A 21172-nucleotide genomic window follows, 5' to 3' on the forward strand; every position below is an offset into this window, starting at 1 on the left:
GCCTGGCATGCTGTGATTCATGGGGTCGCAGAGTCAGACACGACTGAGCAACTGAACTGAACTGAATACATATCAAATTCTGGCCCTTAATTGAAGGCCTCATATCCACAGTAGTGTGATATTAAGCTGGTGTCCTTAAATGCTTTTCCACATTCCTGACAATTACATAGGCTTTTGTTTTACTAGCACACAAATTTCCAGATGTCAATTTTTATTTTTTTTAGTTCTACCTGTTTATTGCTAGGCAATGGCACCCCACTCCAGTACTCTTGCCTGGAAAATCCCATGGACGGAGGAGCCTGGAGGGCTGCAGTCCACGGGGTCGCTGAGGGTCGGACACGACTGAGCGACTTCACTTTCTCTTTTCACTTTCATGCATTGGAGAAGGAAATGGCAACCCACTCCAGTGTTCTTGCCTGGAGAATCCCAGGGATGGGGGAGCTTGGTGGGCTGCCGTCTATGGGGTCGCACAGAGTCGGACACGACTGAAGTGACTTAGCATAGCATAGCATCTCCCTCCAACCCCTCATGCGTGCATGCTCTGGTCATGTGACACCATGGACTGCAGCCCAGTAGGCTCTTCTGTCCATAGAATTTTCCAAGAAAGAATACTGGGGTGGGTTGCCATTTCCTTCTCCCAGATGTCAAATTTTGAGGTTTCCCATGTCTTCACTCACTCCTCTGTCCTGCATGAATTCTTTGATGTTGACTAAGGTGTGAGCCACGAATAAAGGCCTTCCCACATTGCTCACATTCACAGGGTTTCTCACCAATATGAATTTTCTGGTGTCGACTAAGCTCTGAGCCACGGCCAAAGGCCTTCCCACATTCCTTACATTCATAGGGTTTTTCACCACTATGATTTCTCTCATGATGAGTAAGTTCTGATCGTTGAATAAAAGCCTTCCCACATTCCTTACATTTATGGGGTCTCTCACCAGTGTGAATTTTTTGATGCCGGATAAGTTTTGTGCTACAAGTAAAGGCCATTTCACATTCCTTGCATTTATAAGGTTTCTCACCCATGTGAGCTCTCTGATGTCTGGTAAGTTCTGAGCCACGGTGAAAGGCTTTCCCACATTGCTTACACTTGTATGGTTTCTCCCCTGTATGAACACTCTGATGTCGGACAAGATGTGAATCGGAGATAAAACCTTTCCCCCATTCCCTACATTTATGAGGTTTCTCACCAGTATGAATTCTTTGATGTAGGTTCAGTTGTGAGGCACAACTGTACACCTTCCCACATTCCTTACATTCATAGCGTCTTTCCCCAGTATGAATTATCTGATGAAGACTAAGTTGTGTGTCATAGCAGAAAGCTTTCCCACAGTCCTTACACTTATGGGGTTTCTCACCAGTATGGATTCTCTGATGTCGAAGAAGGTGTGAGGGATGGGTAAAGGCTTTCCCACACTCCTTACATTTGTAGTATTTCTCATTGGTATGAATCCTCTGATGTAAATTCAGCTGTGAGGTAGATGGAAAGGCCTTTCCACATTCCGTACACGTAAAGGGTTTCTCACCTATGTGAATCTTTTGGTGTTTACTAAGTTGTGAGGTAGAATGAAAGGCTTTCCCACATTCCTTACATTTATGAGGTTTCTCAGCAGTATTAATGCTCTGAGATATCATCTGAGAGTCATGAATAAAGTGACCTTCCTTATTTTCATTACTTTGAGAGTCATGAATAAAGTCACCTTCCTTATTTTCATTACTTTTTTGGCTTTCATGAATTCTCTGATGCTTCATCAAGTCTGACCTACTATTAAAGGCTTTCTCACATTCTCCACATTTAGAGTCTTTCTCCTTATTATGACTTCTTTCATGTTGACTCTGGTATGGCTGGGACCTGGAAGTCCTACATTCCTTGCATTCACAGGATTTTGCTCCAGTAGGAGCTGTCTGAGGTGCTCTAGGATCTGTGTGCTGAATGGAAGTGGATCTTTCTTCAAAAGTTATTATGGCTTGTCTGAAATGTTCTTCTGGTAGCCTCTCCAAGTGGCATCTGACTTCTCTGGTATATCTGACTTTAGGACACTCAAGATTAGAGCTTATAAGTCTCTTTGTTATCTCCGGTTGCAATGACTTAATTTCATAACTGTCCTCCTTTAAAGATAAAGTCTTGGCTTCTCTTCTAGATTTCTAGTCTGTAAGATAACAAAGAAAAGAGTATTTTCATGTTGCAGGAGAAAGGAAAGTTCCAAGGCAGAAACAACAAACTAAAAATAGTGAATAGTTTAAATTGCTCTTAACACTGAGTTACAATTTGAAAAAAAAAAAAAATGATGGGAGGGGAATAAGAATAGAGAAAATGAGGGCAGCTTATGAAGGAAGTGATTTTTAAAGTGTTTACTTGGCTATGCCAGGTCTTAGTAGTAGCATGTGAACTCTCGTTGCGGCATGTGGGATCGAGTTCCCTGACCAGTGACTGAACCCAGGCCCCCTGCGTTGGAAGCACCGGAGTCTTAGTCCTGCATCACCAGGAAGTCCCAAGGAAGTGGCTTTTCACTTCTGGTGAGAATCAGCTGGGGACTTGTTAAAAATACAATGTCCGGGACCTCCCAGGTGGCCTACCAGTTAAGACTCAGCACTCCCAACCCAGGGTGTCTGGGTTAGATCCCTCATTGGGGAACTAGATCCCACATGCCACATCCAGCAGTTGGTAACTAAAGACTGAAGATCTTATGTGCCACAACTAAGATCCAACATAACCAAATAAATTATAAATATATTTTTTAAAATATGTAATGTCCAGGAACCAACCAACTAAATAAGAATCTAAAGGAGTAGGACATTATCTAACAGCAAGTCCTCTCATCTCTAGCCCCAGATTTTGATTACTTCTACTAGTATCTCTAGCAGTAATTACCTTGTCCAGAGCCATCCCTCACCAAGATTAACAAAACATTATCCTAGCACAGTATCTCCCTATGGAAATACTATGCTTCCTATGGAAATATTCCATCCCCAACACAGTAGCCAGAGTGCTCTTATTAAAATAAGTTCGATCATGTCATTCTTCTGCTCAAAATCCTCCACTGGATTTTCTTCTCACCCAGAGTAAAAGTCAAAATCCCTCATGATCCACAGGGCCTTTCCAGAACTTGTCCTGCACTACCTCTCTGACCTTACTGCCTTATCCCCTCCCATGAGCTGACTATTCTAGCTCCCTGACCAACCAGATGTTCACATTTGCCACGTACACCCTTCCTTCAGAATCTCTGCCTACAAATATCTTCCCTAAGATATCAACATGGCTCTTTCAATTACCTCATTCTAACCTCTATTTAGATGCCAACTTAAGAGACCACTCTTTACAAAACAGGACCTTCATCAGTCTACTTACTGTACTTTTTTGCAGTGTACTTATCATATGTTATTTTATCTTTTCCCCCAACATTATGCTTGAAAGTTTTCATGACACAGAAGAATGAAAAGAACTAGACAGTGAACTCCCATAATCTCATCACCTAGATTCTACAATAAATGTTTGGATCTACTTGCCTTATTATACATCTATCTACCCCTCCAAACATCAAGTCACCTTGTAGACATCAGTATACTTCACCTCTAAACTCAACAGATTATATTTTAACTTGTTTACTTCTGTACTGGCTGTCCACCCTTCACTATACCTGCACAAAATAAATAATAGTTGTCTGCCGAAAGTATGGCTATTGGTATGTTTTTCTACCTCCCTCACTGATTTCTGAGGCAACTCAAAACGTGGGACTCACTGTTTAAATGCAGTGCCTTCCCCCTGCACCTAAAATACGAAATTCACTATGAGACCTGCAAAGTTCTGCAGCATCTGGCCCCCGCTTCCCTCTTCAACTTAATTTTGAGGTACTGTCACCTTCACTCACCGTGAGTTCACCACACTGGCCTCCATTCAACTTGCATGTCATGCCAATTACGTTCTCATCTTTCAGGAAATGTTTTTGGCTTCTTTGCATGCTCTCTGTTCCAGGATATCTGCCATGGCCAGCTTCTTTCATTCTAAACATCTTAATTTTTTATCCTATATCCTTTTCTTTGCCCTCATAATCTTTTTCTCAATTTTATAATTACGTATTTGCAAGAATACATAGAAGAACTGTACAAAAAAGATCTTCACGACCCAGATAATCACGATGGTGTGATCACTGACCTAGAGCCAGACATCCTGGAATGTGAAGTCAAGTGGGCCTTAGAAAGTATCACTACGAACAAAGCTAGTGGAGGTAATGGAATTCCAGTTGAGCTATTCCAAATGCTGAAAGATGATGCTGTGAAAGTGCTGCACTCAATATGCCAGCAAATTTGGAAAACTCAGCAGTGGCCACAGGACTGGAAAAGGTCCGTTTTCATTCCAATCCCAAAGAAAGGCAGTGCCAAAGAATGCTCAAACTACCGCACAATTGCACTCATCTCACACGCTAGTAAAGTAATGCTCAAAATTCTCCAAGCCAGGCTTCAGCAATATGTGAACCGTGAACTTCCTGATGTTCAAGCTGGTTTTAGAAAAGGCAGAGGAACCAGAGATCAAATTGCCAACATCCAGTAGATCATGGAAAAAGCAAGAGAGTTCCAGAAAAACATCTATTTCTGCTTTCTTGACTATGCCAAAGCCTTTGACTGTGTGGATCACAATAAACTGTGGGAAATTCTCAAAGAGACGGGAATACCAGACCACCTGATCTGCCTCTTGAGAAATCTGTATGCAGGTCAGGAAGCAACAGTTAGAACTGGACATGGAACAACAGACTGGTTCCAAATAGGAAAAGGAGTACGTCAAGGCTGTATATTGTCAGCCTGCTTATTTAACTTCTATGCAGAGTACATCGTGAGAAATGCTGGACTGGAAGAAACACAAGCTGGAATCAAGATTGCCGGGAGAAATATCAATAACCTCAGATATGCAGATGACACCGCCCTTATGGCAGAAAGTGAAAAGGAACTAAAGAGCCTCTTAATGAAAGTGAAAGTGGAGAACGAAAAGGTTGGCTTAAAGCTCAACATTCAGAAAACAAAGATCATGGCATCCGGTCCCATCACTTCATGGGAAATAGATGGGGAAACAGTGGAAACAGTGTCAGACTTTATTTTGGGGGCTCCAAAATCACTGCAGATGGTGACTGCAGCCATGAAATTAAAAGACGCTTACTCCTTGGAAGGAAAGTTATGACCAACCTAGATAGCATATTCAAAAGCAGAGACATTACTTTGCCAACAAAGGTCCATCTAGTCAAGGCTATGGTTTTTCCAGTGGTCATCTATGGATGTAAGAGTTGGACTGTGAAGAAGGCTGAGCGCCGAAGAATTGATGCTTTTGCACTGTGGTGTTGGAGAAGACTCTTGAGAGTCCCTTAGACTGCAAGGAGATCCAACCAGTCCATTCTAAAGGAGATCAGCCCTGGGAGTTCTTTGGAAGGAATGATGCTAAAGCTGAAACTCCAGTACTTTGGCCACCTCATGCGAAGAGTTGACTCATTGGAAAAGACTCTGATGCTGGGAGGGATTGGGGGCAAGAGGAGAAGAGGATGACAGAGGATGAGATGGCTGGATGACATCACTGACTTGATGGATGTGAGTCTCAGTGAACTCCAGGAGTTGGTGATGGACAGGGAGGCCTGGCGTGCTGTGATTCATGGGGTCGCAAAGAGTTGGACACAACTGAGTGACTGATCTGATTTGTTCATCAGTTTATCTACTGGTATAATTTCTCCCAAGGCTTCCCTGGAGGCTCAGTGGTAAGGAATCCACCTACTGGTCTGGGAAGATCCCACATGCCAAGGAGTGACTGAACCCGTGTGCCACAACTTCTGCAAGAGAAGCCACTGCAATGAGAAGCCCACACACCACAAGTAGAGGGTAGCCTTAGCTGAAGCCCAGCTTGCCATAACTAGAGAAAGCCCATGCATCAGTGAAGACCCAGCACAGTCAAGAATAAAAATAAATAAAAGTTATTAAAAAAAAATCAGGACAAAACTGGACCCCAAGTATGGTGAAAATGGTTGTCTCATGGAAAGGAGGAACGGAGGAAAGCAGAATGGCATTTCCTTCCTGAAATCAGAGGGAATATGAGGAACAGTAGCAAGAAATTGGAAGACATGTGAAACACCAGTCTCACATTACACATTACTCTCTTGTCCAGATCTCAGGCTTCTTGGGGAGCTTTCCTAACAACATCTCAGATGTGCTGCCTGCCTTCTCGCAGGTCAGGAGAGTGACATCTGCCATGGCGTTTCCCATGTGAGTCTCTATTACTCACCTGGGCACCATTCTTCTGTCTCCTTGCCCTTAACCATCCAGGGCTCCTTCCTCTGCTCCAATAAAGAGATCACGTCTGGCTTAAAATTGGCGAATTCTGCTCAAGAAAGAAAAAAAGGATCAAGTTATGTTGTGGGTGTCCCAGAATTAAAATCAGTCCACGATTATCACGAAAGAGGAGTAAGAAAATTAAGGGTATGAGGAAAGAGGGATGAAGATAAAGTTCAATGGAGCAGCTGATTTCTTTTTCTTTTTATTTCAGGTCCTGAATATTTATTTTTTAAGTTTGTTCTTCCTAGGCTGCATGCATTATTTTATTAATGTATTTTTTAATTGGATGATAATTGCTTTACAATGTTGTGTTGTTTTTTGCTGTACAACAACAAGAATCAGTCATAATTATATACATATATCCCCTCTCTCTTCAGCCTCCCTGCTCTCCCCATACCACCCCACTAGGTTGTCACAGAGCACCAGGCTGAGGTCCCTGTGCTATATAGCAGCTTTCCACTAGTAATCTGTTTTACACATGATAATGTATATAGGAGCAGCCAATTTCTAACTTCACAAGGGACAAAGCATTCTTTGGTAAGCACTTAGGAAGAATTGTTAATTCAGCTAAGCACTTAGGAAGGACTCACAAGAAATTGGGATTCCCTTGTGGCTCAGCTGGTAAAGAATCTGCCTGCAATGTGGGAGACCTGGGTTCGATTCCTGGGTTGGGAAGATCCCCTGAGAAGGGAAAGGCTACCCACTCCAGTATTCTGGCCTGGAGAATTCCATGGATATATAGTCCACGGGGTCGCAAAGAGTCGAACACAACTGAGTGACTTTTACTTCTTCACTTCACAAGAAATTATTATAATAAATATAAAAATTTAAGACCAATTCTGAATTTTGTAGGACAAATCAACTTACCCAGTGAGATCAGGTTGTTATAATTCTCCAGCATCACATCTTGGTACAAATCCTTCTGAGCAGAGTGCAAGCATTCCCACTCTTTCTGAGAGAAGTAAATGACCACATCTTTGAACCTGAAATCCTGAAACCACAGATAAAAATACACAGAAATTAATGGGCCAAAATCTTTACAAGAAAATTAAGAGAGCAATTCAATAGCTGTTTGGAAAAAAAGGACACGCTGGACCTTACAAAATGCTAAGTCAACAGCTCCATATCAAAACCAAACAGCTTAATCAAAAAATGGGCAAAAGACCTAAACACACATTTCTTCAAAGAAGACATACAGATGCGCAAAAAGCACATGAAAAGATGCTTCAACATCATTAATTATTAGAGAAATGCAAATCAAAACTACAGTAAGATATCACCTCACACCAGTCAGAATGGCCATCATTAAAAAGTCTATGAATAATAAATGCTACAGAGTGTGTGGAGAAAAAGGAACCTTCCTACACTATTGGTAGGAATGTAAATTGGTACAGCCACTATGGAAAACAGTTTGGAGGTTCCTTAAAAAACTAAAAACAGAGCTACCATATGATCCTGCAATCCTACTCCTGAGTATATGTTTGGAGAAAACCATAATTCAACAAGATACATATACCACAATATTCACTGCAGCACTACTGACAATAGCTAAGACAGAGAAGCAACCTAAATGTCCATCAACAGATGAATGGATAAAGGAGATGTGGTGTATTTATACAATGGGATATCACTCAGCCATAAAAAGGAATGAAACAATGCCATGTGCATGTTTTGGACATTCACCCAACATGGATGGACCCAGAGATTATCATACTAAGTGAAGTAAGCCAGACAGAGAACAACAAAGAAAATGTTATTGCTTATATGTGGAATCTAAAAAAAAAAAATAATTATACAAATGAACTTGTATACAAAACAGAAATAGACCCACAGACATAGAAAATAAACTTATACTTACCAAAGGGGAAAGGTGGGAGGAGGGATAAATTAGAAGTTTGGGATTAACTATATAGGGCTTCCCTGGTGGCTCAGGTGGTAAAGAATCTGCCTGCAATGAGGGAGACCTAGGTTTGATCCCTGGGTTGGGAAGATCTCCTGGAGAAGGGAATGGCAGCCCACTCCAGTATTCTTGCCTGGAGAATTCCATGGACAGAGGATCCTGGTGAGCTACAGTCCATGGGGTCGCAAAGAGCTGGACACGACTAAGCTATTAACACACATACATACTACTACTATATATAACATATAACCAATAAGGATAGCACAGGGAACTATACACAACATTTTGTAATAACTTTTAAGGAAAAGAATCTGAAAAGATACGTATATGTATAACTGAATAACTTTGCTGTACACTTGAAACTAACAACATTGTAAATTGACTATACTTCAATTAGAAAAAAAAGAAAAAAAACATGGACAGTTCAGTGTGGAAACAAGGGTAATCACAGTACACATTCTTGGTGTACACACCATTTGTTAAAAAAACTGAGATATAGTTGATGTATAATACTGTATGTTTCAGGTATATAAATGCTGATTCACAATTTTTAAAATTATTTTCCATTTACAATTATTATAAAATATTGGTTATAGTACCTGTGTCGTTCAAATCATTCTTAAACATGCCTGCAACTACAGATAAAACCTCTCTGGCATTATCCATTATTCCCAACCAGGTCTGGGAATAAACAAAGTCTAGATAATCGGTGTTTCCCAATTAAATAAAACTGTACATGCAAGTACATAACACATGCTGCGTTCAGCACACAACACTGTGACCATCTCCTTGAATTTACCCATTTAAGAAATTTGTTTAAAAGTCTGAATCATTCAAAGGTATCTTTAAAAACCTCTCTCTCTGAATATAGGATTTGAATATTGCTTATGTGATTTAATAATTTCTTAAAAACTCAGGCTCATAAATATACCAGAATATTTAATCCTAGTTGTTCTCCATGTCCACAAATGCACATCATTTTTACTGGGTGTACAACCCCCTGTCTTATGTATTCAGTGCTGTATTTTGCAGCACTAGCTTAGACAGTTCTCTAAAATTCTGTTGCAGTTGCAAGGGTCATTACTTCTTAATAATTTATACATCTGGTTGAATTGTTCCTGTTACAGTAAACTGTCCCCAACTATACTCTCTTTGTTCCAGAACTCCCAGAACTAATGGAGTAAGATCCAGACTCACAAGATGAGACCCACGATGAGCAAACACCACACAAGTTCAAAATGGACCCACAGGTTCCGTGTGGACTATCACATAACTGCATACACAGAATCTATCATATGTCTATCATATGATATCCTCAGTCCCCAAAAAAATCTCAGAGCCAAAAATATGAGCAAATACTAAGAATCCAAAAAATCAGTATCAATTACCTTCTTGTCTAATTGGAAACCCCTGGAAGAAGAAATGGCAACACACTCCAGTATTCTTGTGGGGAAACTCCCACGGAAGAGAAGCCTGGTGGGCTACAGTCCATGGGGTCACAAAGAGTCAGAGATGAATGAGTGACTGGAAATGCATCCACTGTAATTGGAAAACCCAAGTCTGCAACACGGAGTCGCACTTAACCACTCACCTCCACTTCATCAAAGCACAGCTCTAACAAGAGAGGGACATTTCAGCAAGGGTTGGTTTTCCCATTCCATCAGTACTCCTGGTGGAAGGATATACACTTATGGAATGCTAAATGGTTTCTGAATAAACAGTTAAACGTTTGTTGGAGAAGAGAGAGACACTTAGGGGACAGGAGCATCACTCATTGGAATTGGAAGAACTGGGGAACAAGTTCTTCGGAGAGGCTCAGAGAAGCAAGCAGTTCCTGGAAAAAGAAATCCACAGTTCAAATCTTCTAAAATAAAAAAGTGCTCTTGATGTAAGAGAGAGAAGAAACATCAATTCACATAAGCAATGGCTTTTAGGGTTATAAACCAGATCATTTATATCCTGGGTTCACCCAAGAGAAATACAAGTTAAGAAGGCAAAGGAGGAAGAGGCAAGAACAGCCCTGAGTCACCAGACTGACCTCAGAGTCCACAAATGAAGTTTCCTCTCTCCTTCCCTGTTCCTATCTTCCTGCTTTTGGCAACCCAGTGTGTTCACACACAGACACAGAGTCCCTTTCTCTTTCTCCATCTGAGGGACAGTAACAAACCTTGGCTTTCCCTGAATTCCAGGGAATCCAACTGTACATAGTGTGTTCCAACTGTACATAATGTGTTCAGAAGAAATAACTTTTCCACCATGAGGAGCTCATCTGAACCCAGAAGAGCCTACTCTGATCTGCCCCGGGTAGACCCTTCATCTATCAGGAAGATGCTAAGCTCCTCAGGTGAGGAGCATCTTAGAGACATGAGGACATCCTCAGGCCCAGAGCACAGGACACTTAGGCAGGCCCAGCCCTGGACGGATTCCACAACAGAGGTCTCCAGCCTCCTCCATGCCTAAGACTCAAGTACTTCCTTGGCTTTGTGCCCATATCCCAGAACTAGGGCCCTGAGAACTCAATCTAGAACCTCTTTCCACAAAGACCCTGTCCAGAATCACCAATACTGGGCCAGACAACCAATATGCCTCAGCCTCAGCCAAGCTCAACTACCTGGATGCAGGCTTCCATGGCTTTTGTTGTTGTTCTGGTTGTTCAGTCACCATGTCCAACTCTCTGTGACCCTATGGACTGCAGCAGGCTCCCTTGTCTTTCACTGTCTCCTGGAGTTTGCTCAAATTCACGTCCATTGAGTAAGTACTGCTATCCAACCATCTCATCTTCTGCCATCCCATTCTCCTTTTGCCTTCAATCAGGGTCTTTTCCAATGACAGCTTTACATGAAACCATAATTTTCCGAATCCCCACGGTCTGTACATCCTGGTCCCCAGCCAAGATCATCCATGGCTTTCTTGCTTTTCATTCCTACCCCCAGCCCTACTGCTGACAGGCAGTGCTCACTGCATCTGAAGCACAGTTGCTGTGCATTCAGCACGTTTAGTCCTGGTGTCTTATATGTATTAATCTTCAGGAAAAGCCCGTGAATCTTTAGGTTAGTGAAGTTAGTAATGTACTCAAGTTTGCAGTAAGCAGTGGCACCGCTGGGCTTTAAATTTAGATTTCTCCAGCCCTCCAGATGATGCCCTTCCACTTCTGACCCTTGCACATGCAGCCAGGGATTTCCTGATCCTTTACAAGAACCTGAGCTGGACTCTGCACCTAGGGAAGCAGAAAACACTTGGTTTGCTCTGTTTATCACTGCAGAGCACAACACTATGAGGGGAAATCAAAGTAGAAAGGTAAGGGAGGAAAGAAGCAGTTCTGTAAACAGAATTCCTTTGAAATGAACTAACAGTGACTTATTTAAGTTGAGGGGTATGTGGAAAATTTCACAGAACATGTAAAAGATTAACTGGGACCCAGAAAAAGAACAGAACTCCAACAAATGAAAACAGACTGAGCAGCATTCCAAGAACAGTGAATGTGCTAAGTTGGAGGTAGAGAGGGAGATAAATTGCATCCTGTGTGTCTGAGGAACAGATAAGTTAATGGTGATAACTGGTGAGGGATTCTGGGAAAGAAGTAGACAGCCATGATGGTGGAGAAATCCAAAGGGGCCAGAAAAGAAAGGCCAAGGATGATGGTCATCTTTGCCAGGACTAAATATAGATATTTACTATAATAAATAAACAATAGTGTGAAAGAGCTGGGGTTTTATCCTGAAAGTAAAAGGGATTCACTGAATAAAGGAAGTGATACAGTTGAACTATTTTATTTTGGAGGAATAAACTAGAATTAGGGAGTCCAATGCACCCCACTCCAGTACTCTTGCCTGGAAAATCCATGGACAGAGGAGCCTGGTAGGCTGCAGTCCATGGGGTCGCTAAGAGTCGGATACCACTGAGCGACTTCACTTTCACTTTTCACTTTCATGCATTGGAGAAGGAAATGGCAACCCACTCCAGTGTTCTTGCCTGGAGAATCCCAGGGGTGGGGAAGTCTAGTGGGCTGCCGTCTATGGGGTCGCACAGAGTCGGACACGACTGAAGCGACTTAGCAGCAGCAGCAGCAGGGAGTCCAATCGAAGTTCCCCTGGTGGCTCAGTGGTAAAGAATCTGCCTGCAATACAGAAGACGTGGATTTAATCCCTGGGTGGGGAAAATCCCCTAGAGAAGGGAATGGCTATCCACTCCAGTATTTTTTCTTGCCTGAAGAATGCTATGGTCAGAGCTGTAGTCAGACAGGTCAGAGCGTGGCGGGCTACAGTCCATGAGGTCAACAAAAGTCGGAACAACTGAGCGACTAACACTTTCAGGGAGTTCAATTAGGTAAATGCACTACCCGTTCCCACAAAAGTTTTACCTGGCACACAGACAGTGGGGTGGGGTCGCAGGGCGTGAGAGCAAGGACCAGGAAAAGAGACAGATTCAATGGGCTCTGCCACCTCACTGATGTTGGGGAGACCAGGAAGTAAGAGTAGGGGACCTCCAGGTTGCCAGTGTAATGGCACATTCAGGTGAATTTCCATTATCAGCATATTCCCCAAAGCCTGCAGACTACATTATACAGAAGTTTTGAGGAAGTTCATGGTCAGAGAGCTAAGAAATGGCAGAAACGAAGGTAGGCTCTACCCTTTTATGCATTGCAATTATCGTTAATACAGAGAAAGGACAACAAGAACTCTAAGAGGAGGAAATAGAGGGAGAAATGGACAGTCAAAGGTTGAAGGGCAAAGGGAAGCTGGAGTTCCTTCCTCACCAAAATGTGCTGAGAACTGAGGGGGAAGATATGGTCCCTTTCTCAGACCTTAGGAAGGTTCTGACCAGAATGGAAATATGAAGACAAACTCAGTAAGTTTCCACAGGATTCAGAAGAAAAGTCAAAGACAAAGGAAGAAACAGATTTATCCAAGGGAAAAAAAAAAAGAGTATTTCTTCTTCCTTTCTTTTTTGCTATTTACTCTTTAGAAAAGAAAAGAATATTTCTAAAGAATATTTAGCTTAAATATTTCAATACTAAAGAAATATGTAGTTCTGAAAAGCAACTGGACAAAATTAATAATAATCATAAAAAAAATAGTTGTAACTTAGACACATTGAGGGGGAAAAACTCCCAAAGAGTCAGACATGCCTGAGCACATACACACACAAGAATTTTACAGCCAATGTTCTGTAGTTATATCTCAAATCAGATACCTTAAAGATTAAACTGTTTAGACAAAAAGCACTTTAGAAAAATGAGTGACTTTTATATTTTTATATTAGAGAAGAGCTTCTGGCATGACATAAAACACTTTTTGAAAACACACAAAAAATAGATTAACTGTGAAAAAATACTTCTAAAATAATCTATAAATGACAGAGTAGTTCTGAAAAGAACTTTGCTTAATATGCTTAATGTATAAACTGACAAATGGGCAAGAGAAATCAGTAGGCAATTTAGAAATTCCAACTGTACCATTTATTAACTGTAATTCTGGAGCAACTGACTCAACAGAATCTATTTTCTCATCTGTCAACTTAGAATAATACCAAATTTCATCAAATCTGATATGCCACTGTTTGTAAAGCCCCCATTACTTTAAATACCAGGAAAGAAATAAATGTCATCAATTAAACTATAACTTGCCAGAAACTGAAAAACCCATCCTGGTTTCAAAGAAGTTAAAATGTGGAGGGGGAAAAAAAAAATCACAGAATTTACATTCATACCTGACTGATAGGGTTGTTATGTGGATCCAACAAGATAACATATCAAGAACTTTAAGCTACAAGTGGCTCAAAGTGAACACCCAATAAGTTAAATTGCTTCTATTAGTAATTTGATCCCATTCTGAAAACAAAATTACACACCCACACATATGTGCAGATAAAATAATTTTAAAATATTAATAATGATTACATCTAGATGGTAGGACCATGGGCATTAAACTTTAATAACTTAATCAAATTTTGGAAATTTTTGCAAGAAACCTGTATTACTTTTGAAGAAGGAAATGGCAACCCACTCCAGTACTCTTGACTGGAAAATCCCATGGATGGAGGAGCCTGGCAGGTCCATGGGGTCACAAAGAGTCGGACACAGCTAAGTGACTTCACTTATTGTATTACTTTAATCATCACAATTAGGTTATTTATATTTGGGTGGGGATGGAGAAATGTCAAGATCTGAAAGGGGCTGGCAGGCATTCCATGCTGTTAGAAATTTGGAAGCAAACAGGCTACAGTGAACCTGGACCCCTAAAATTTCTTTCACAAGACAGAAATTAGTAAGATTTAAGTAACTTATTCTGTTCTTCCACTTCCCTACCAAATCACCAAGCACATTCTCTCAAGACTGTTATGTTGTTGCTGTTTAGTCACTCAGTCTTGTCTGACTCTTTCGTGACTCCATGGACTGCAGCCCACCAGGCTCCTCTGTCCGTGGGATTTCCCAGGCAAGAATACTGGAGTGGGTTGGCATTTCCTTCTCCAGAGGATCCCAGACCCAGGGATTGAACCCATGTTTCCTGCATTGGTAGGTGAATTCTTTACCACTGAGCCATCAGGTAAGCCCCCAAGATTGTTATAACACTGAACAAAATCCAGGGAAATGGAAATTCCAGATGAGAATACATGCACAGCAGATAGCCCAGGTTTAACCATCGGTGGTTTCCTTCTCTCTTCCCCTTTCTCCAAATCACTACTGTTAATCCCCTGGATGAAGTGAAGTAAAGCGAAAGCCGCTCAGTTGTGTCCGACTCTTTGTGACTCCACGGAATTCTCCAGGCCAGAATACTGCAGTGGGTAGCCTTTCCATTCTACAGGGGATTTTCCCATAGAATCCTGAAATGATAGTGTCCTGAAAACCAACAAGTCGCCCTTTCCAAGAAGAGAATAGCAAACAACTTACCTCCTCCACCATGACTTTTGATGCACAGCAACCCTTTTCTTCTCCTCTTCTGGATTCTTAGAGAAGGAAAAAAATAGAAAATGGTTAAGAAACTATGAGACTGCAGGTCCTACCTGGAGCCTGGGGGAGGCCAAGGCAGAACAAATCCCTGCTCCACCCCAGGCACTGAGAGGGAGCCCAAAGCCAAAGAGGCCAGCTACCTCTCTCATCATCAAAAAGAAGAGCAGACAACCTTAGGGGCCCAGATGGGAGTCCTGGGAAAGACTCCCAGACTGTGGCCTCCTTCTTTCACAAGAGCCTGGCTTTGGGTACTTCCAGACCCAAATTGAGCCCAGATCTGTGATGCAAAGAAACCGGATCCACCTGCTGGAGTCCCACGTTTCTGTCCTCTAGGCTGGGGGCACGTTGACTGGGCCTTGGCGGCCACAAGGTGAAAAACAGATAAGTGGAAGTAGGAAGAGTCCCAAGCCAAAGCTCTAGAAACCCCGTGCAAGCGTGCTAAGTCGCTTCAGTCGTGTCTGACTCTTTCCGACTCCATGGGCTGTAGCCCACCAGGATCCTCTGTTCACGGGATTCTCCAGGCAAGAATACCGGAGTGGCCCGCCATGCCCTCCTACAGGGGATCTTCCCGACCCAGGGACCGAACCCGCGTCTCTTATATCTCCTGCATTGGCAGGTGGGCTCTTTATCACTAGCACCACCTGGAAAGCACCCTAGAAACCCCCGACACCACCATGAACGGCCCCAGGAGAACGCCATTCGCTGCGCTGGAGAGCGAGCGGCTGCAGTTGTGTCAGTTCTTGGGCCGAAGAGTGCAATGGGAGCGCGATCCCGGGCTGAGGCAGGCGCCCAGGACCCACCCACCCGCGGACCCCATTCAACACCTGCCAAAAATGTACAAAAAGGGCGCCATTCCCAGCTCCAGCCCTAAAGGCAGAGTCGGCGACGTGGCCATATTGGGGGTGCGCGCGCATCCACCCACACACCTACCCACACAACCACGCACAGAGCCACAGAGTCCAACTTCGACAGGATACCCACCACAACCCCGCTAGATACTGGCTGCCTAGCACCGGACGTCTGGCGCACAAACCACTTCCAGGGAGCATCTCACGGGCTTTCTTTCCCCAGGCAGGCAGCCACACAGCTGCGACACTCCTGACCTTCAGACATTCGACCCCGAGCCAGCCTGAAGCCACACCCACCCGCGCTGGCGCTCGGCCGACACCTCCCACCCCTAAGTGTGGACAGGCAGCCTGGATGCCACCCCCTCCCCGTCAGGCTTTATTTTTCAAGCGCGGGCACGTTGCTTGGACATGCCCGACAGCGACCCATATTTAAAACTCCTGACAAACCCCAGACCTGCCCCGGGGCCCCTCACCGTTTACTTCTCTGGGGTCCTCTCACGCCAGTCTGATGGAATCCGCCCCAAAGCAGTGAGCGAAGCAACCTCGAAATGCCTCAATCCTTTGCGTTCGAACTCCCTCCAACTCACACGGTCCAGCCAACTTCGTACGGAAACCACACATACTGAAGGGCCCTCGGGGAAATGTAGTCCGTGGGAGTAAAAATCCAAGCAGGGCCTGGGCAGGCACAACCTTTTTCGTCCCGAGTCGCGTCGTGTTCCAAGCTTCAACGAAGCCCAATCCCGATCGCCCAGCCACGCCTGAGCATCCTCCAAGGATCGGGGCGAACCGACCGGTCGAGGTAGCAACAGGTGGATGGATAAGAAAGGGTTGTGGCCCGTGGAGGCTTCTGGGAAACGTAGCCCACAGTCGGGGTAACAGGGGTGCTCGAGTTTCGGCTCAAGTTTCATTCCCAGAGGTCCCCGGCGCAGCCCCCCAGCGCAGCTCTCCGTCTGGAACGTCGAACCCTGCAGCCGGTAGTCTAGGCTTTTCCAAACGACTTGGGCGGGGCCCCAGAGACGCCCGGTAGGGGTTGGACCCACCCTGGAGGTTTCTGGGAAATGTAGTCCCAGGCTAACGGGTTGGAGGTCGGGTTGGGCAGAGACTGAAAGGGAGCAAATGAGTTCTTGATGGGGAAGTCCAAGAAGGGCCCGGGGAGGTTCAAGAAGGACAACCCTGAGTCCCGGGATGGACTACCAATACTAAACTTAATAATAAGTAATACTGTTAAAATATGTCATACTGTTTTCAAACATTTTGTAAGTACTTAAATATAGATAAAAAGACATTTAGTAGTAAGATCTCCGGAAAGTCACACAAATATTTAACAGTAGTTAATTTCGAGGATGTGCGGTTGTGAGTTTTTTCTTTTTACTTTGCGTATTCCCTTATATTTGGGCAATTTTCATGTCCTTCTTGTAAAATATTACTTATTACATTTTGTTAAATATAAAATGAACAATTGCTGCTAAGTCACTTCAGTCGTGTCCAACTCTGTGCGACCCCATAGACGGCAGCCCACCAGGCTCCCCTGTCCCTGGGATTCTCCAGGCAAGAACACTGGAGTGGGTTGCCATTTCCTTCTCCAATGCATGAAAGTGAAAAGAGAAAGTGAAGTCGCTCAGTGGTATCCGACCCTCATCGACCTCATGGACTGCAGCCTTCCAGGCTCCTCCATCCATGGGATTTTCCAGGCAAGAGTACTGGAGTGGACAACTATTGTGGATGCAAAAAATCCATAAACAACCTACAATAAGCAATAGAAGAAGGTTTTACTTCAGCTGTACTAAGAACCATAGTGGAGGATTTAGCTTGTCAGTAGTTCTGAGAAACTGGTCTAGGAAGCATGGCTTTCAGCATATTTTGTATTTTGTCAGAGCAAAATACATACATCAAACATGACATGAGAACATTCCTTCAAAATTTCAAGAGACAGATTAGCACGTACACAGGGAGTTACTATAGCCTTGGTTTCTGGGGAAGGAATCTTATCTTTAAAGGAGTACTGAAAGTGAAAGTCGCTAGGTCATCTCTGACTCTTTGTGACCTCATGGACCATACAATACATGGAATTCTCCAGGCCAGAATACTGGAGTGGATAGCCTTTCCTTTCTCCAGGGACCTTCCCAACTCCAGGATTGAACCCAGGTCTCCCACATTGCAGGCAGATTCTTTACCAGCTGAGCCACCAGGGAAGCCCTAAAGGAGTACTGGCATGGGCTTATAGGAGGGGAGGTGTTTGTTTATTTGCACCTTCAAAGTGAACAGTCTTTACTTCCGGATCATGCATTTTTTTCTCTTTAATGGTTAAAGGAGATGAATAATGTATGATGGTGACTACAGCCATGTATAATGCAGATGGTGACTGCAGCCATGAAATTAAAAGATGCTTGCTCTTTGGAAGAAAAGTTATGACCAACTTAGACAGCATATTAAAAGGCAGAGACATTACTTTGCCAGCAAAGGTTCAGTTCAGTTCAGTCGCTCAGTTGTGTCCGACTCTTTGCGACCCCATGAATTGCAGCACACCAGGCCTCCCTGTCCATCACCAACTCCCGGAGTTCACTCAAACTCATGTCCATTGAGTCAATGATGCCATCCAGCCATCTCATCCTCTGTCATCCCCTTCTCCTCCTGCCCCCAATCCCTCCCAGCACCAGAGTCTTTTCCAATGAATCAACTCTTCTCATGAGGTGGCCAAAGTACTGGAGTTTCAGCTTTAGCATCATTCCTTCCAAAGAACACCCAGGACTGATCTCCTTTAGAATGGACTGGTTGGATCTCCTTGCAGTCCAAGGGATTCTCAAGGGTCTTCTAGGTACGTCTAGTCAAAGCTATGGTTTTTCCAGTAGTCATGTATGGATGTGAGAGTTAGACTATAAAGAAAGCAGAGCGCCAAAGAACTAATGCTTTTGAACTGTGGTGTTGGAGAAGACTCTTAAGAGGCCCTTGGACTGCAAGGAGATCCAACCAGTCCGTCCTAAAGGAAATCAGTCCTGAATATTCATTGGAAGGACTGATGCTGAAGCTGAAACTCCAATACTTTGGCCACCTGATGTGAAGAACTGACTCATTTGAAAAGACCCTGATGCTGGGAAAGATTGAAGGCAGGAGGAGAAGGGGTTGACAGAGGATGAGATGGTTGGATGGCATCACCAACTCAGTGGACGTAAGTTTGAGTAAACTCCAGGAGTTGGTGATGGACAGGGAGGCCTGGTGTGTTGCAGTCCATGGGGTCGCAGAGTCGGAAATGACTGAGCGACTGAACTGAACTGATAATGTATGAAAAACAGGAAATAAAGCTATTTCAGTAACATAAAGTTCAGGCCAAGTTATGTATAAGCCAGAATGATTTTGTTGCCAAAACTCAGCCTCTGTTCACCGGTGCCAAAGAGAAATGTGGAGAGAGTTTTGGATGAAGTAGAAAATAATAACTTTTAGTGCTTTGCCAGGCAAAGGGGGCCACCGTGGGCTAATGCCCTCAAGACTGTTGACTCACCCTGGAGGAGGCAGTGAAGAGTTCTCTAGTGTTCAAGGAGCAGGGCATGATCAGCTCATGGACAGTTCTTGGGCTGGTTGGCATCAAGGTATAGTTTCAAGTCAACCTTCTGGTTTCAATCAGTCTAGGATCTATGGTTAGTAGTTTTCATCTGCAGGGATCTGCTTCCTGTAAAAACAACTTAGGAATGTGTGTCAGGCCTTTATCTATATTTTCAGGAAACGGAGTTCACTGATTCTGCTGTGTCACAGAATTATAGTCTAAACTGTTACCAGTTCCATAGCCCAACAGCTGTTCTTTGTTTCTACATCTTCACATTTCCCAATCACTAACTCTTGAGTCAGCATTTTAGTTCAAAAGACAAGGCTGAAGGAGCTTGTACACAGTTTCAATTTCCCTATACCTCAATATGTGAAAATCTCTTCTGTCAGTGTAGATTCTGAAATTCTGAAATGGATGAATAGTGGGCCAGATTTTTAAAATTCAGTTTGGTTCTAAAAGATAAATGAAACACAATATTGATAAATGAGAACAAAACAAAACAAAAACATGAGAAATGTGGAAGGTTAAACCATAGACATTATGTTTAAAATAATCTTGAGGACTTCCCTGATGGTCCAGTGGTTGGAATCCACCTGCCAATGCAGGGGACACAGATTCGATTGCAGGTCCAGGAAGATCCCACATGCCGAGGAGCAACACACCTATGCACTGCAACTACTGAAGCCCACCAGTCCTAGTGCCAGTGCTCTGAAACAAGAAGAGCCACCTCAGTGAGAAGCCTGAACACCACAAGGAAGAGTAGGCCTGGCTCAACTCAACTGGAGAAAGCCTGGCAAAGCAGCTGAAGACCCAGTGCAGCCAAAACTAAATTAATTGATTGATTAAGTTTAAAAAATAATTTTGAGGCTATGTGCAACTTTATAACCACAGTAGAGGGACTTCCCTGGTGTTCCAGTAGGTAAGACTCAGCACTCCTAAAGCAGGGGGCTCGGATTCAATCCCTGATTAGGGAGCTAGATCCCACGTGCTGTAACTAGAAGATCCCATGTGCCACGAACTAAGACCCAGTGCTGCCAAATAATAAAATATTTATAACCACAGTAGAGGTAACTGGGTTTTCTGTGTGTGTTTGTGTGTCTGCTCAGTCAAGTCTGGCTCTTTGTGACCCCATGGACTATAGCCCATCTGGCTCATCTGTCCATGGAATTTTCCAGGCAAGAATACTGGAGTGGGTTGCCATTTCCTGTTCCAGGGAATCTTCTTGACCCAGGGGTCGAACCTGCGTCTGTTGTGTCTCCTGCGTTGGCAGGCAGATTCTTCACCACAGCGTCACCAGGAACCAGCCTCATAGATTTTCTAGTAATATTTAAATTACTAACTTCTACTAAGAAGTAGAACACCTAGTTTTACCTAATTTTTGAACTAATAACGATTGTTCAGTTTATTCAGAGCCTAGGAAAAGAAGGAATGCTCTCTAATTAACTTTAACTGGTATAGAACCTGATAATGACAGGTCAAAAGAAAAGCACTACTCAATTTTGTCTGTGTTAAAAGATAAGCTGAGACAGAATTTTTTAAGCGTTTACTTGAGCATACATCAGTTTGAACCAGGCAGCATAAAGTCAAAAGTGGCTAGGAACATTCAACAAATAGGAGCTGATGGAGATCGG

The 21172-nt window shown here is 43.4% G+C and overlaps 1 protein-coding gene across 2 annotated transcripts in view; it reads right to left on the minus strand.

Moving 5' to 3' along the window:
• LOC133229571 (KRAB domain-containing protein 5-like) overlaps positions 1-17052 on the minus strand; it is a 55329-nt gene extending 38277 nt beyond the window's left edge. The window contains exons 1-6 of one of the 2 annotated variants that reach the window (XR_009730567.1): positions 16477-17023; positions 15096-15151; positions 7174-7297; positions 6257-6352; positions 1701-2150; positions 1549-1658 (exon numbers count right to left, since the gene is read on the minus strand). Coding sequence is in view for 1 of the 2 variants with exons in the window: in XM_061386100.1 (XP_061242084.1) it covers positions 6257-6352; positions 7174-7297; positions 15096-15107 (232 nt within the window). In the remaining variant the exon portion in view is untranslated. Of the gene's footprint in view, positions 1-1548; positions 1659-1700; positions 2151-6256; positions 6353-7173; positions 7298-15095; positions 15152-16476 lie in introns of those variants that run through there. The other variant, XM_061386100.1, reaches the window with a different exon arrangement.
• Between the last annotated feature and the right edge of the window lie 4120 nt (positions 17053-21172).

This window comes from Bos javanicus, chromosome 18 (genome assembly GCF_032452875.1).
Source record: "Bos javanicus breed banteng chromosome 18, ARS-OSU_banteng_1.0, whole genome shotgun sequence".
NCBI classification, from domain to species: Eukaryota; Metazoa; Chordata; class Mammalia; order Artiodactyla; family Bovidae; genus Bos; species Bos javanicus.